Raw genomic sequence first — 17516 nt, 5'->3', positions numbered from 1 at the left:
GTCGTTGCCTCTTATTCCAATGTGAGATGGTATCCAGATTATAATTGCTTTTAGTTTTGATCCGTTTTTTAAGATGTTGTAAATAATTTCTTCTATTTGTGTGTTTTTTTAATCGTTTTTTAGTATATTGCATGTGGTGAGGCTGTCCGTGTATATTATTGGCTGATCTAGTTTCATTTCTTCTGCCCTTTTCAGTGCTTCATCTATTGCCATTTTTTCTGTGGTTGTTATAGATGAATAGTTTTTTTATGTTGTAGTCGTAGTAGTAGTGATTGTTTTTTGTTGTAATGTATATTCCTATACCAGCTTTATCATTTTTTATGCTACCGTCTGTGTATATACTGTGTTTGTTGCTGTTGTTGTTTTTGATTTATCTAGTGTTTTCTGTTTCATTGCTTCTTTGCTAATATTTGACTTTCTTCTATTTCTTTGGCTTGTGATGTGTCTATTTGGATATTGTTATTTATTTCATTGTTAATGGCTATATAAAGATTGGAGTATTTTTCGTAGTGTTTTCAAATATTGTTTCTTTATTTGTTTTTCTTTTTTTTTAGTTGATTCGGTGGTATTTTCTTATTTGGCTTCTAATTGGTATGGAGAATACTTTTGGCCAGTTCGTTCTTTGTTATGAAATTATTTCTGTTTGCGAAGGGTATTTCTACAGCCAGTGCTTGTAGAGTTTGAATCAGGGTTGTTTTTGTGCATCCTGTCGCTTTTCTAAGAGCTTGGTTTATCGTTGGGTTTTATGTGTTGCGAGTTTTTTTTTATTGCTGTTGTTTATAAACGAGCTTCCAGCTTCTAAGATGCTTCTAATGTTTGCTCTGTAGATGGTTAGGGCTTTATGAGGGTATATGTTATTTTTTCTGACGCATAGTATTTTGAGTACGGTTAGTCCTTTGCTTGCTTTGATTTTAATGTGTTCTATGTGCTTTTCAAATGTTAGTTTATTGTCCATTATTGTACCTAAATATTTATATGTGTTCACTTCTTCGATTGGGTTATTTTGTACCGTTAATATGACCCTGTTATCGATTTCGTTAAATATCATGAATTTGGTTTTTTCTGTGTTTATGGTTAGGTTTATTTTGTTTGTTTCTAGAATAAATTTGTTTATTGATGTTTGTAGATTATTTTCTAGTTCTTTTATATTTATTCCGTGACCTTTTATGGCAAAACCGTCCGCATATTGTATTAAAATTGTGATATGGTTGTTACTTTGGTGTCTTTGATATATTTGGTAGTGTATGTCTTTGATATATTGATTTATGTTAAAAAGGGTTGGGGACATGACGTCACCTTGTGGTAGTCCGTCTGTGATTAGTTTTTTGAGGATTGTGTTGTTGCATTCTAATATTATGGTACTGTTTTCAGCAAAGTTTTTGTCCAATTTGTAATTCCTGATGGGACATTTAATTCTATGATTTATTCGATCAGGGTTTTGACATTGCTGTATGCTTTTTCTAGATCGATGAACACGATCCCTGTTTTCATGTTTGTTCTGTTGTTGTGGAATATGAGGTTTGTCATGTAATTTATGCATTGATTAATGGTTCTTTGTGAAGCCAAACGATAATTGTGGCAATATTTTATCATTTCTATATATTTGTTTAATTTAATTAGGGCCGCAGGATTGAAGATTTTGGTAATAGTGGATATTAGATTTATTGATTTGTATCTTTCTACTTGTCGGCTACCTTTATTAGGTTTGCATATGACAATTATCTTTATAATTTTTAGGTTTTTCTTGATATTTCCTTTCTTCCACATCATGTTTCCTTCGTTTAACATTGTTTGTATTGTTCCACGGTTGATATTTTTTAGTATATCGTATGTTATTTTATTCGGTCTTGGTGCTGTGTTTTTTTTTTGCCTGCAATTATCTCATTCCATACTTTTATATTTATGAGTTCTGTTCTTTGTACTTCTTCAACATTGATTTTTATATTATTTTTCGATCTTGAGTTATCGGTGAAATTAGTTTTTAAAAATTCTTGAGCTTTTCTTTTATCGTTGTGTATTATATTGCTTTCCTTGTTGATGTAGTAATTGTTGTTTTCAATATTGTTGATCTACCCTACAAGGTTCCATAGTTCCTTTGGATCCGTGTTTTCATTTATTTGATCGATGTAGGTTTTCCAGTTGTTTTCCTTTTCCTTCAGTTTCGTTTCCTTTTTTCAGTTGTCAGTCCGGATGGGATTAGAACCCCGGTCCTGCCGTTTGAAGACCGGTGCCGCTGTCGCCAATACCACCGGGCCGCCCCAATTGTTTAATGGTGTTAATTGTTGGAGAGGAGAGAATTGTTTAATAGTGTTAATTTGTTTCGTGCCTATGAGATTTATGTCTATTATGATTTTTTATTTATTGAGTACGGTATGATACCCTGTTCTATTGTTTTTTTTTTCTATTGTTATTTCTATTATTTTGTGATTGCTACGCCCTATGTGTTTGTCTGTGATTTGTCTTCGGATCAGGTTACGACATCAAACGACATGTAGTCGTTTGATGTTATGGTTAGATCTATTGAAGTTTTTCTTTTGTTGGTGTCTGTGGGAATTTGCGTGTATGTGTTGTTTGGTATTATAATTAGGTTAGAGTTTTGTATCTCGTACATTATCGTCTCTCTTTTGCTGTAGTTGTGATGTGCATTACTCAAAAATGTCCAGTAATAATTATTTTGTTGTTATTTGATATGCTGTATATGATTCTGTTCATTGTGTTTTTTACGTCTATTGTACTTAATTATGGGGTTACATATGTAATTTTTTTGTGTATGTTTTCTGAGATGAGTTTTATGTGTGCTGTTTGTATGTTTTCTGTCAGATCTTGAAAGTCATGAATTTCATATTTTATCGTTTTTTAAATTAAAATGCAGCTTCTTCCGTATCCATCAGCTGTAAATGTCTTTTCTTATTATGTTGTATCCTGGTATATTTTTTTTATCTGGTTTTAGCCATGTTTCTTATAGGCACACAATGCAGTAGTCTTCGCTTCTTAATATTTGATTTATTTTTTCTTTGTTGCGGATTATGCTTTGTATATTCGATTGGAGGATTTTTAGTTTGCTCATTTTAAATTTTGAGATGTGTTGTCCTGTTTGTATGTATTTGTTAATTATTGTTTGGGTATCTTGTATTTAGTTTTTTTCCCTTTTTTATTTTTTATTTTATTTTTATATTAGTGATTCTTTTTCTTCTTGCTTTTTTAGGATGAAATTTCCAGATTTCCTCCTATGTCCTCTAGGCTCAAATAAATTTCCGTTTCGCTTAGGATGATTTCTGATGCCTCTGTGTCACTGAAAATTATTTTTTCGGGTGACATTGGGGTTTGCATCGTATTTTGATCGTTCGATGTTTTTGTTTCCGTATTTTGTTATTTTTAGTTCTGTATTGTTTCTGTTTTCTGTGTCTGTTCTATTTTTTATTTGGTTAATTTCTGTGCGACTGTTGTTATTTTCTGTCGTTTTGATTTTGCTGCTTGGGTTTTTTCTTTTTTCAGTGTATTTGACGTTCTGTGTGTTTTGTGAGTTTACTTTTAATATGGTGGCATATGGTCTGATTGTGTACACTCTTGGAATTGTTGGAACCGTTTCTCTTCTGATTCGTAGCGCTTCCTGCATAGTGACTCTGTTTATAGTTTGTATTTTTTTGATTTTGTATTCATCTACGAATACAGGGTACTCTTTGTGGTTCGCCACATTCAGTGCATTTGATTGGCTTAACACAAACCTCGTGGTAGTTTTCACCGCACTTGGCACACACCTTTTCCCGGTTGCATCGTTTCTTTGTATGCCCAAATCTCATGCAGTTCATACATCTCGTAGGCATCGGTATGTGCTGTTCTACACGCTCATTGTTAAAGCCAATTTCTATTGATCTTGGGAGTCTTGTGGTTTTAAATGTTAGTATAGCAGTTATGCTGTTTGTGTAAATTCCTTGGAAATTCTTCCTCTTCATTACTACTACCTCAGTGACCTTTTTGTTTTTCAAACCCTCCAGGATCTCTTCTTTTGTAAGATAGCGAAATGCATCGCATCTCACTTCTTCTTTCGATTAGTTAAGTGCCTCATGCTCGTATGCTTTGACATTCATTTTGTTGTCGCCATGATTGAGATTTATTTGTTCTAGCTTTCTTGCCTCCGTGTTGTTTCTGACTTTTAACAGTATTCTTCCATCGCTTAGTACCGTGGTTTGCTGCGGTTTGTTTCCAATGACCATTTTCGTCGCTTTCGCGAAGAGAAATGGGTTGTACGTTGCTAATGATTTTCCTTGGTTTGCACTCTCTATTATCATATATATTTCCTCATTCACTAGCGATTTCCCTAAGTATACCTGAACCTGTCAGTTGACGGCTATGATCTTGAGGTAGTAGAGGTCTATGCCACCGAAGGACGCCAATGCACCCTGAGCAGGCCGAGAAGAAGAATTTTCAATAGTTCTAAAATCACAGTAATTCGACCAGCCGTTTAGATTCTTTTTAATCAAAAAGCATTTGTTAGTCATCAATTATTTACTAAAGGGTATTAAACAGCGAGTGATAGCGAGTAAGTGAACAAATAATAACCCTTGTCCTTGTAAAGGGAATTTTAGGGTCATTAAAAAGAACGTCAAACAATTACAATACCTATTCCTATAGCATAAAAAAGAGGGTGGAGATACCCACACATCCTTATTTCTGTGTAAACACCATGATTGCATCCTCTTCTGTTTCATAATGTTCCGCACTCTTCATTATGTCATTACTGTGTCGCAACCTTCGTGTTGTCGGCTTGGTTCGGCAGAGGTCTGACATTATGAAGAGCATGGAGCATAATGAAGCAAAAAGGGATGCAATGATGCTGTATACAAAAAAATGAGCAAGTGTGCGTAATTCGTCCTTATTCGTGAACCGAATTCGAAGTCACGAATGCTTAATGACTTTAGGAATGGGTGTTGTAATCATAGGAAAACACAATTACAAATCTTACAGTGAAATGGAAGCTTGAAATTTCGCAAAAAAATCAATCACTTAAGAATAATGTGGGCGTGCATTTGATTTTTTAAGAGTACAAAATCTCAAAATGATATAAAATGCTTATAAATTTATAAATTATATTATCTTTTCATGATCTTTGTTCCAAAGCTTCATATAAATATTTTCACTCGTATTGAGGGTGCAGATTTCAATTGTAATTTCTGAGATACAATGACGCATTTTGGCTATGAAATTTTTATTTCAAATCATAAATATATTAACGAAACAACCTATAAGCCGCTCTCAACATGCTACTCAATACGTCGATCACAGGTAAAACATATAATAGAGCCACCGTGGGTGACAAAAAACTACGTTGCGATTGCATGACCGTAAGAAACCCCTTTGGGTAGAAATTTATACAATTTGTACAGAGTTGAAATAAAAAGTTTGAAGGCGGACGATTAATCGATGAGTTGCTTTGGTCCACAATAGAACACTTTTATTTACACTTTATTGGCATATTTTTCAAAGAGCAATTCAAAGACTTTATTTTGTTCAAGCAAAATATATGCAACTTCAAGCTAATTTTTCGGCATTGCCAGTTTTACTACCTGTACCAGTCAGTGCAGATGAATATACCATTCGCAATATAAAAAGAAATCAAGTTTCGATTGAAAAAAAAAAAAACTAATTTTGGGATACCAGGCATTCATAGTTCAAACATCAAACCAAACAAGCTTTCTGTTGTGTCTTGGGTTTAGGTACTATAGTTCTCTAATTGCGCATTTGGTGTTGAGCGATATGTTTGCAGGAAAATATCTAAAGCTTCCTGTATTGCAAGTCCACTGTATGTTATTTTTTCGATTGCCCTTTTAAATGTGTCTACAAAACGCTCTGTCTGACCATTGGACTGTGGGTGGAAAGGTGCTGTAGTTACATGATTTATGCCGTTCTTTTCACAAAACTCTCTGAATTCTGAGCTGATAAACTGTGTGCCATTATCGCTTACTATGGTAGAAGGCACTCTAAAACGAGCAAAAATTGACCTTAGTATCGCTATTGTTGCTACTGTCGTGGTGCTGGACGTTTTAACTATTTCGGGCCACTTTGAACATGCATCGACTACTACTAAGAAATACTCTCCGTTTAAAGGTCCTGCAAAGTCGATATGCACCCTATGCCAAGGTGTACTAACAGTTGGCCACGGTGCTGGAGCTGAATGTGGTGGGGACTTTGCTGCGACGGCGCAAGCTGTGCATGTCTCAACAACCTGCTGAACGTCGTTATCCAGGGATGGCCAGTACACATAGCTTCTGGCTAACGCTTTCATTCGTTGAATACCTGGATGCCCTTGGTGTAGTTGTGTCAAACATCTGGCACGCAACTTTTCAGGGATTACCAATCTCTCCCCGATCATAATGCAGCCGTCCACTGTAGACAAGGCCTCCTTCCGATGATGGAATCGTGCCAGCTCCGACCCGAAAGTTGCGTTACGGGGCCATCCGTCCGTTACAAAATGGCTGAGTTTCCGTAACAGTGTGTTTTCTCGTCTAGCTTTCTGTACATCTACAAAAGTCAGAGGAAATGAATTAATGGCTTGAACCGCTACGAACCTTAAATCAGCCTCCAAACTCAAGCTAGCGATGATGTATTCCGATTCCGGCTTAGCGTAGTTCCTGATCAGTCGAGACAGGACGTCGGCGTTTCCAAACGATCCAGTAGGCACGTACTCAATTGTAAAGTCATACAACTGTAGCGTTAAGGCAAACCTCTGCAGACGGTTCGCTGTGTAGACTGGAATGCCCTTTTTCGATCCGAAAATACGAAGCATTTATTTTTAGAAAAGAAAAATAAATGCTTCGTAAATAAAAAAAAATTTATTTAGAAAATACGAAGGGGCCGGTGATCGGTTTGCAGGTGAAAGTGTCTGCCGTACAGCATTTTGTGGAATTTTATGACCGCAAAGATGACCGCTAACCCTTCACGATCTATCTGGCTATAGTTCTGCTCGACTTTTGACAAAGCACGTGAAGCATGCTGAACCACTTTCACTGATCCATCCGGAAACTTATGGCTTATTGTTGCTCCAAGCCCCACTGATGAGGCATCCGCTGCGACAATGATGTCCGCTGCAGGATCGTAATGCGTAAGAAGCAGGATTGATGACAGGACTTGTTTGAATTTACGAACAACATTTTCGCATTGCTGGTTCCAGATAAATTTGCCGTCGTTCTTCAACAGATTGTCTAACGGGTAACGAAGGTCGCGCATATTTGGGACGAACTTCCCGTAATAATTAATGGCGCCTAAAAATGAGCGAACACCGCTCACATCTGTTGGTGCCGGAAGGTTAAGGATGGCTTCTTTTTTTGCTGGATTTGGTCGTAACCCATTCCGATCGATGATTTAGCCCAAATATTCGATGCTTGTAGTCTTGAACGCACATTTTTCTGCTCGAATTGTGAATCCATAATCCTGTATTCTCTGAGGCAGCCCGGACAAATTATCATCGTGCTCTTTGCTTGTTCTGCCTCCAACAACCACATCATCCATGTATCCGCAAGCTCCCGTCAAACCGGCCAACATAGCGTCCATGATCTGTTGAAATGCTGCTGGCGTTATTTTCATTCCTGGTGGCAGCCTGTTGTATAAATACAATCCACGATGAGTGTTAATGGTGAGTAGTGGACTATACTGCTCCTCGATTTCTACTTGCAGAAAAGCGTCGCAAAGATCGATTTGAGTAAAATATTCGCAATGTGCTAATTTGGCGAATATGTCTTCCGGTATTGGTAGTGGATGTTCATGTGATTAAAGAGCGGAATTGAGGCCAGTGGAGTAGTCGCCGCAAATACGAATGCTACCATTTGCCTTGCGAACTACCACTATTGGAGCTGCCCATTCTGAATAGTCGGTCGGTGTAATAACACCTGATTTTTCCAAGCGATCTAGTTCCTTGTCCACTGTTTCTTGCATCGCATACGCTACTGGTCTTTTGGGCCTGAAAACTGGTCGACAGTCGTGTTTCAACTGGAGCTGTACCCGAACCTTTGTGCATAGGCCCATTCCACGAAAAACTGCTCTATACTGCCGCTGTATGCTGCTGGGTGTAGGTGTCTCACTAAAAATATTGTTGCAGAAACTGTCCATCGGTATTGATCCCAGATTGAACAGTTCGATTAAGTCCGCTCCGAGTAGTGAAACGTTCACCGTTACTACTCGAATTGTAGCCGTCTTTGTTTCGCCTCCGATCGTGATGTTTGCTCGAAACTCTCCGCACAATTGCAAACCTTCTCCTGTTGCTGTTTTAGCTCTAACTGCTGGTTGAGCCAATGACGGTTTTCCGATACGCTGCCATGGTTGACGGTTGATGATCGTGATATCGGAACCCGTATCTAACTGAAATTCAGCGGGAGTTCCATTTATCGTTAGCTTTACATAACTGCGGCGTCCACGAACACTGCACAATTCCACTGTGACGACACGCAAGTCAGCTTGGGACTTTCCTCGAAATCTGCGCTGATGTTTTGGACGATTGGGTCTATTGCAGTGGCCCTCTCGATGACCCGTCCGGCCGCAATCACGACACTTATGCGATTTGTAGGAGCATTCGCTCACCCAACGAAGCGATCCAGACAACCAACATGGATTTGTCGGTTTGTCCTTTTTGTTGAAGAATTGCTGTTCATGATGATCTTGACGCTTCTGATGCTCTCGCCGATGACTCTGCTGATGCTGTTGGTTTATACGAGACGCTGGCCGCTGATGCTGATTCTTTTGTATCGCCAACACTTTTTCATCCTTTTCAGCGAGCATTGTGGTGTCCTGTTTTATACTTGCAATATACTGGCATTCTGCTGCAAGCTGCTCGAGGTTGGACACCTTTGCCTTTTCGATTGCCGCTAATGCTCTTGTTCGTAGCTCTGTATCAACTTCTTCCTTCATGCCACATACGAACACAAGGCATTTAAATTGGTCTTCAGTCATACCAGCCAGCTGAAAATTCTCGCATGCTCGATTCACTTTTGAGGCGTATTCCAATATATCTTCTCCGACGGATTTCTTTGTATGTAAACGTTTGTAGCGCTTATTTAAAAGCGACTCGACTTTACCAAAGATCAGTTTCAGCTTTTCCACTGTCTGATCGAACGACAAATCTCTTGGTAAGGTAGGCAGAATGAAATTAGAAAACCTTCGGTTTGCTCGGCCGAATCCTCGGAAATGCTCGGCCGATCCTAATTTTCGCAAAAGCAGTTTGCTTTTGGTTGCGTCGTCCAATTGGGAAGCTTCGCTGGTAAATCGATCCTCATATCGGGAATACCACACTTCACTATTCGTTGTTCGGTGGTGTTATCCTGCGTGGGTGGCGGTTGCGGCGCTTGCGTTGCTGGTTGCGGATTTTGCTGCGCGAATTGAGCCATGAATGTTTGCTGCTGTGCCATTTGCTGTCGCATGAGTAGCAACATTTCCAAAATGATGGTCCCTTCTGCCGATGATGCTGAGAATGCTGACGCCGATGATGACGCTTGGCCAGGATTTTGCGATGGCGGATGATGCAAATTATGTGGCGGTGGCTGGTGAACAAAGACAGTTGCTGTATTAAACAGGTCCGATATACGACGCTGTTCATCCGATGATGGATCTCCTCGGAAGACGGAATTTTTAACAGGAACACACGGACACGGACGCGAAACCGGTTGCGCTAGGTCAACGAACGAATGAAGCGCGATGGCGAACTGTGCGCTTCACTACACGTATTTGGCACAATTAGTTCCGAAAAAAATTAACCCAGAATTATCCTCGTCGCCACTGTTGTGTCTTGGGTTTAGGGTGTCCGAGTTGTTTATATTAATCATTGCATTTAAGACGCAAACGAACACTACAATTTATTAGATCTATTAAAATTAACGCACGCACCGCACGCAACACACCGAACGCTTCGCAATCTTAAAACTGAGTTTTTCGAATCCCTTTCTACCTGGTCGCTTATAGGACACTCACTCACACATCACGCACCTGACAATTGCTTGCCAAAGCTGAGTGTCTCTCAGTGCGTAGCTCCAACGCATCAGGTTGCACCATAACACTTTCAATAAATGATAACAACAGTAATGATCAAAGATAAGCAATGGCAGCTAGGGGATTTTGTTTACATCTGGGATTTTGGATTGATATTCAGCTTTTCTAAAATGGACTCCCGCATACGCCCGATCTTGCTTTCGATTCCGTTTTGAGTGGATTATTCTCCTACAGGACTAAGGAAAAAAGAAGGCCTTCGCCTTCATACTGCTGGCGCTCAATGCAAGGGGGTGAATGAGGTTAATGATAGTGTACGTAGACTTCGACACAAAAACCAGGTCCATTCGTTTTGGATCCTGGGCTCGGCACTAACGTTGTCCATCCAGACCTATTGTGGTATATCTACAAACCTTGACAACAAAACATTGTACTTGTACTTACTGCTTTTCGTTTCGTTCAGACATCAGAGATTTTCAGGCGAAAATGAAAGAGCTGAAAGCCGAAGCGGCAAAGGATAAGGCCGTTGGATTGGGCGACCGTGATTATTTTGATAGCGATCTATACGATAGCGAGGATACGAGCAAAAAGTACGAGAGATACGTCACATCGGTCGCTCTAAATGACGACACCGAAGATGAGGAGGACGACGGTATGCCCATCGAACGGACCAACCGACCAATGGGTTACACGGCACCAACAGCACTGCTCAACGAGATGGGACAGGTACGGATCATTGGTTACTGTACTGCTCCAACAGTTTGTTTTCTTGCTAATGGTCCCTTTTCGGGCGTTTGCGTTTGTCTCCAGGATGAAGATTACGATCCATTTGCGGAGCGACGCAAGCCGACGGTTGCTGAAAAGGAGGATGAGTATCGTCAAAAACGTAGACGATTAGTCATCTCACCGGAGCGTGTGGACCCGTTTGCCGATGGTACGTATGTTTGTTCTTCGTAGAACAAATTCGAATTTCCTTTTATCGATGTGTCTTCTTTTCTGCAGCAGGCAAAACACCGGATGTTGTTTCACGTTCCTACACGGATATTGTGCGCGAGCAAATGTTTAAACGCGAAGAAGCCGAGGTAAGTGTGTGCGCAATGCCTTCTACAATGCCAGCAAACAGATTTCATTCGAATTGCTCTTTTCTGTTCTTTCATGCAGTGTCGCAAAAAAATCCAAGAAAAAACAAAAGATGGATCGTTGAAGATTAGCATGATCGATGGGTCCGCAAAACCAGCCCTATTTAAAATGAAAAAGCGCGGCCGTTGGGATCAGACAGCCGAGGTGCAGTTTGTTGTACCGAAAAAGCTTTCCGTACCAGCGACTCCAACGTGGGATGCTGAGGTGAGTTTTTTCCGTTGCTGCGCTGCGGGAACTCCAGAGTGGCTTAATGAATGGTTCATTAATGAATCCGGAATAATCCGGAGTATTCTGAGTGCACTGCGAAATCAACTGCAGGTTACTCCGGTAGTCAACTGCTGATTTAACTTCTGATTTAAACCGAAATCGAAATCGAGGTCGATTCCGCTCGATTGGTGGAGTATTTTCAGCGAAACAATTTGTTTAGCTTCTAACCATGTGAACGCAGGGCGAGCACTCATTGGGGAGAGGGGGTTGGGGGGGGGGGGGGGGGGGAAAAACTTCGTACTCGAAATACGAGGCTTTAGAAAATGTCGTGTTGCTCACGCACCAGCTATATACTGATGAGTCGACCTTTTCTATACGCTGGAAATGTGCACCGGAAATGTAATTGGACCCAAGCCAAGGCCAAGGTGTATGTATTAGAAGGTGAATTTTTGCCCTTTTTGTTGGTCGCCATTGTTCAGAGGACTTATGTCAAAAGCATATGTTGGCTTGTTTGGTGCAATCCTCGTCAATATGTAACGGAAAACTAATAGAAGAACAACTTTACCAAGTGAAGAAGACATAAAATGTCTCAATTTCATTGTAAAGTCACATATCACCTCGAATATGCTCGAATTCTTTCTTCCACCTCCACCAGTCCCTGCCCTTACCTTCCCCAATTCTCCTAGGAGATTAAAAAATCAAGACGAAAAATGTCTGATTGCTCTAGACGATTTTACCTTACCTTCTTCTATACCTTGGAGGTGGAGGTTGGAGGTTCTATACCCGTTTCAAATCCCGTCCGGACCGTCTCCCCGTATTGAGGACTGACTATCCAACTACGTGGTATCGCCATGTCTAGTATGGCCGGAGTGGTCTAGAAGGTAGTTAAGCCACGAAGAAGAAGAATTACTTTGGAGTAAACTCCGGAATGCCTCGGAGTCGGGTTGATCCGACTCCGGGAAAAATGAGGATTTCATGGGCCAATACTACTTGCATGTGTTTCACAACATTCCCCTTATTTTCATTTGCAGAAAACAGCCGACCATCGGGGGGACGAAACTCCCGTACACGTGCGCATTTGGGACGCAACACCAGCACACGTATCCGGTGCGGTCATCACACCAGGCCGTGAAACGCCCGCCGAAAAGTTGACCCTCCGCAACCGGTGGGATGAAACGCCAAAAACTGAATGCAAAACACCTGGCCACTCGTGGGACGAAACACCACGTGCCGATCGTGTATTCGGCGATGGTGTGCTGCTGGACGCTGCCACGCCTGCCTCGAAGCGTCGCTCACGATGGGATGACACTCCAACGAATGCTAGCCAGTCCGCCATGACGCCGTCGATCGCAATGACACCGCACGGTATGGAGGCAACGCCCCTACTCACACCTGGCGGTACGACACCGGCCAGGCGTGCGATGGTGATGGCAACATCGACACCGGGGCGTCTCTTGTCCGTGACTCGTAAGCAACTGCAGGTGTATCGCTGGGAGAAGGTTATCGACGAACGCAACAGACCGTTCAAGGACGACGAGCTGGACGCGATGTTCCCGCACGGGTATATGGTTATGCCACCGCCGCCCGGGTACATACCGATTCGTAAACCCGTCTTCAAATTGATCGCCACACCAACACCGATAGCCGGCACATCGGCCGCCTTCTTCATCCAGACCGAGGACAAAACGGCCAAGTTTGTGGATAACCAGCCAAAGGGAAATCTGCCGTACATAAAGTCGGAGGACGTACAGTACTTCGACAAGCTGCTGGTTGAGGTAGACGAAGATTTGCTCAGCCCCGTGGAGCAGAAAGAGCGCCTAATTAATAAACTGCTGCTCAAGATCAAGAACGGTACGGCACCGATACGTAAGATGGCACTCCGACAGATAACGGAAAAAGCGCGCGAATTTGGCGCTGGTCCACTGTTCAACCAGATACTACCGCTGCTAATGAGCCCAAGGTTGGAGGAAGAGGAGCGCCATCTACTAGTAAAGGTAATCGATCGCATCCTGTACAAGCTGGACGATCTGGTCCGCCCGTATGTGCACAAGATACTGGTAGTGATAGAGCCGCTGCTAATCGAACAAGATTACTATGCTCGCGTAGAAGGTCGTCAGGTTATATCCAATCTGGCGAAAGCGGCCGGTTTGTCTACGATGATTGCGACGATGCGTCCCGACATCGACAGCATCGACGAGTACGTGCGTAATACGACGGCTCGCGCATTTGCCGTCGTTGCGTCTGCGCTGGGCATTCCAAAGTTGGTGCCATTCTTGAAGGCTGTCTGCAATACCAAGCAGTCTTGGCAGGCGCGCCACACGGGTATTAAAATCGTGCAGCAAATTGCGATTCTGAACGGTTGTGCTATTTTGCCTCATCTGAAATCGCTGGTAGGGATCATTGAGCATGGGCTGGTGGATAAGCACCAAAAGGTACGTACCATTACGGCGCTCGCGTTATCCGCACTGGCCGAAGCAGCTTCACCGTACGGTATCGAATCGTTCGATCTGGTGCTCAAACCACTGTGGAAAGGTATCCGGAGGCATCGTGGTAAGGGTTTAGCGGCGTTTTTAAAAGCTATCGGCTATATGATCCCACTGATGGAAGCGGCGTACGTGAACTACTACACGCGCGAGGTAATGTTGATATTGATCCGCGAGTTCCAGTCACCGGACGAGGAGATGAAGAACATTGCGCTGAGGGTGCTGACGCAATGTTGTGCCACGAATGGTGTGCAAGCGCAGTACATCAAGGAAGAGATATTGCCACACTTTTTCAAACACTTCTGGAACCACAGGATGGCGCTGGACCGGCGTAACAATCAGCTGCTGGTCAACACGACGGTTGAAATTGCGAAAAAGGTCGGTGCGTCCGAGATCATTAAACGCCTGGTGGATGATCTCAAGGATGAAAACGAGCAGTACCGCATGATGACGATGAAAACGATCGAGAAGATAATGGAGAATCTCGGTGCGGCAGACATCAGTTCACGACTCTGTGAAAAGCTGATCGACGGTACACTGTACGCGTTCCAGGAGCAAACGACCAAGGACATGGTGATATTGAATGGGTTCGGCACGATCGTCAATCAGTTGAGCAAGCGCGTCAAGCCATACCTGCCACAGATCAGTGGTGTCATCCTTTGGCGATTGAACAACAAATCGTCCAAGGTGCGCCAACAGGCAGCGGATCTCATCTCACGTATCGCAGTCGTAATGAAGACTTGCCAGGAAGAGGAGCTGATGGGTGATTTCGGGGTAGTATTGCACGAGAACCTTGGCGAGGAATATCCGGAAGTGCTCGGATCGATCTTGGGTGCCTTGAAAGCGATCGTTAGCGTCATCGGTATGACAAAGATGATACCCCCGATCAAGGATCTGCTGCCCCGGCTAACGCCAATCCTGAGGAACCGACACGAAAAGGTGCAGGAAAACTGTATTGATCTTGTCGGACGTATAGCGGATCGTGGTCCGGAGTATGTGCCCGCGCGCGAATGGATGCGTATCTGTTTCGAGCTGCACGAGTTGCTGAAAGCGCACAAGAAGGTGGTTCGCCGCGCGACCGTCAACACGTACGGTTACATCGCGAAAGCAATCGGGCCGTATGACGTGCTGACGACGCTGCTCGAAAACCTCAAGGTGCAGGAGCGTCAAAATCGCGTCTGCACGACGGTCGCCATTGCAATTGTGGCGGAAACTTGCCGCCCGTATACCGTGCTGCCAGCACTGATGAACGAATACCGTGTGCCGGAGGTGAACGTACAGAACGGTGTACTCAAATCGCTGTCCTATGTGTTCGAGTACATCGGCGAGATGGGCAAGGACTACATCTACGCCGTCTGTCCACTGCTTGAAGAGGCACTTATGGATCGTGACATTGTACACCGGCAGACGGCGTGCACAGTGATTAAGCACATGTCGCTCGGTGTGTATGGATTCGGGTGTGAGGATGCGCTCGTCCATCTGCTCAACTACGTATGGCCGAACATCTTCGAAACCTCGATCCATCTAGTGCAGGGATTCATTGATGCAGTCGAGGGTTTGTGTGTGGCGCTTGGGCCAATCAAGATACTCCAGTACACACTGCAGGGATTGTTCCATCCTTCCCGAAAAGTACGCAGTGCGTACTGGCATATTTACAACTTGCTTTACATTGGGGCCCAGGATGCGCTTATCGCAGGCTATCCACGTATCATCAACGATCCAAACAATCAATACGTTCGGTACCATCTGGAGTACAATCAGTAAGGATTTTAGGTAGGATCTTGGATTTCTTAACGACTTGTGTAAAGAAGTTCGAAGAAAAAATGTCTTCCAGGCACCAGGCAGGATCCAGCCAGGACCCAATCCCCCCTCCCTAAGTGAATACTGACACTTCAATGTATCGATAAGTTTATTACGCGATTCGATGATCTGCATGACCAAAGTAAGTCATTGAGACAAGAAGATAACAACCCCTTATACTTTATGTTGGATTTATATTGTTGGCGTCTGATTTATGAGATTCGATGGTCTGTGTGACCAAAGAAAGTCATTAAGCCAAGAAGAAGAGAAGATTACAACCCCTTATACTTTAATTTGTTTTTTTTTTTTATTGGCTTCTGATTTAACCCTAAATTCAGTGGAATAAAAGGCATAAATTAAACTTTTACTCTAAATGAATAAGTAATAAATAATCCCTTGTTTCCGAGTGGACTTTTCTTCCCGATGATAATGATGCTGATGATGATGATGATGATTATTATTATTATTATTATTATTATTATTATTATTATTATTATTATTATTATTATTATTATTATTATTATTATTATTATTATTATTACTATTATTATTATTATGATTATTATTATTATTATAAATTAATTAATAAATTAATTAAGAAGGATGCTCGTCACATAGGCTTAACAAAGTGCAAACTTAAAGGTAAAACTGACATACTAATAAGAAATGGGGAGAACGAACACAAAGAAGTACTGGAAGTTACTTGTAAGCCGGTTGCAGCAGGTGGTTGTCGAGATGTTAAAATCGAATAGATCAGTAAAATTATTGAACGATTTCAACGCACGAAGAAATCATTTTCGGATCATCACAAAGGATCATTTTGGCTATGTATTGACACGAGATGGAATGTGCAGATGGTGGTGGAGGGGGGGGGGGGTGGTAGATGGGATGAATAGCGTAAGCGAGGAATGCATTTCATTTTTATTTATATCTATTTTAAGTATGACGGCGCGTATTGTCAACACGCATATAATGACTGTTGCTAGATTACCAGGGCATTTCCTCCCTGTTTTTTGCCTTATCCCGGGCATGCTCGGTTGTGGAGGGGTGTTAAGTGGGTGGTTGATGTCCGGGTCTATTTTGGTTGTTGGTAGATGTATTTGATGATCCGTAGTTTTGGTTCGGTTTTCCTATTGGTGAGGGTTGAGTGCTATCAGTTTGACTATTGTGGTGTGTTGCGGCTATTGTTTTGTTCACATCATGATTTGCGGGTCTAGACTGTAACAAGCAACCAAAGCAACCAACCTTGCCTGCGTACAGTGTTTTCCAGTACAGGAACGATTAGTTGAACCTATACGGTCGACGAAGGACTACAGACTGACCGACCGAACATCATCTTCAGCGACAGTGCCAGTGTTCTGGCTGCCCTGGAACACGGCACCTCCAAAGACCCCCACATCCAGCTCCTAGACTCCATACCTGCATCCCCGACATTCGTTTTCTGTTGGATTCCGGGTCATTCCGGAATCAATGGAAACGAGAAAGCCGACCAACTTGCCAACGATGGTCGACTACGTCCTGACGAACCATACAACACCCTTTCACGCCGTGAGGCCATCCGCTTGACCAACACCATCATCTCTCAACACTGGAACAACACATGGCACAATGTAGACCTCAGCAACAAACTCCTTCCTATCAAGAACAACACCTCTTCATGGGAAGATACCGAATCCAGCCACATCCAACGAGTCCTTTCCCGCCTTCGTATAGGTCATACCCGCCTTACGCACTCCTACCGCCTAGAAAAATCCAGTCCTCCACTCTGCAGCTTCTGTGGTGTTGACATCACCGTCCGCCACATACTCACCGATTGCCATGGATACACGACACACCGAGCCACCTGCCAACTAGAAACTGATTTAACGACAATCCTATCACCCGACAAACTCCAGCAGAACCGCCTTATTAGGTTTT

At 42.6% G+C, this 17516-nt stretch overlaps 2 protein-coding genes across 4 annotated transcripts in view; both read left to right on the top strand.

The window, feature by feature from the left end:
• LOC126568065 (palmitoyltransferase ZDHHC8) overlaps positions 1–17516 on the top strand; it is a 347611-nt gene that overhangs the window by 1610 nt on the left and 328485 nt on the right. The gene's annotated exons all lie outside the window — the stretch shown is intronic.
• LOC126563815 (splicing factor 3B subunit 1-like) lies at positions 7618–15563 on the top strand. Its single transcript, XM_050220571.1, has 6 exons — positions 7618–7630; positions 10433–10695; positions 10780–10903; positions 10972–11051; positions 11131–11313; positions 12348–15563. The coding sequence occupies exons 1-6, from the start codon at positions 7618–7620 to the stop codon at positions 15561–15563; spliced, it is 3879 nt and encodes a 1292-aa protein (XP_050076528.1).

The sequence above is a fragment of the Anopheles maculipalpis genome, chromosome X (assembly GCF_943734695.1).
Source record: "Anopheles maculipalpis chromosome X, idAnoMacuDA_375_x, whole genome shotgun sequence".
Taxonomy (NCBI): domain Eukaryota; kingdom Metazoa; phylum Arthropoda; class Insecta; order Diptera; family Culicidae; genus Anopheles; species Anopheles maculipalpis.
Note: the sequence above shows the minus strand (reverse complement) of the source record. Positions and strands in the feature narration are given on the sequence as shown.

Coding starts and splice junctions, on each gene's coding strand:
- LOC126563815 (XM_050220571.1), top strand. Junction 10,696..10,779: donor TGCTCAACGAGATGGGACAG/GTACGGATCATT, acceptor GTTTGTCTCCAG/GATGAAGATTACGATCCATT. Junction 11,052..11,130: donor TTAAACGCGAAGAAGCCGAG/GTAAGTGTGTGC, acceptor TCTTTCATGCAG/TGTCGCAAAAAAATCCAAGA.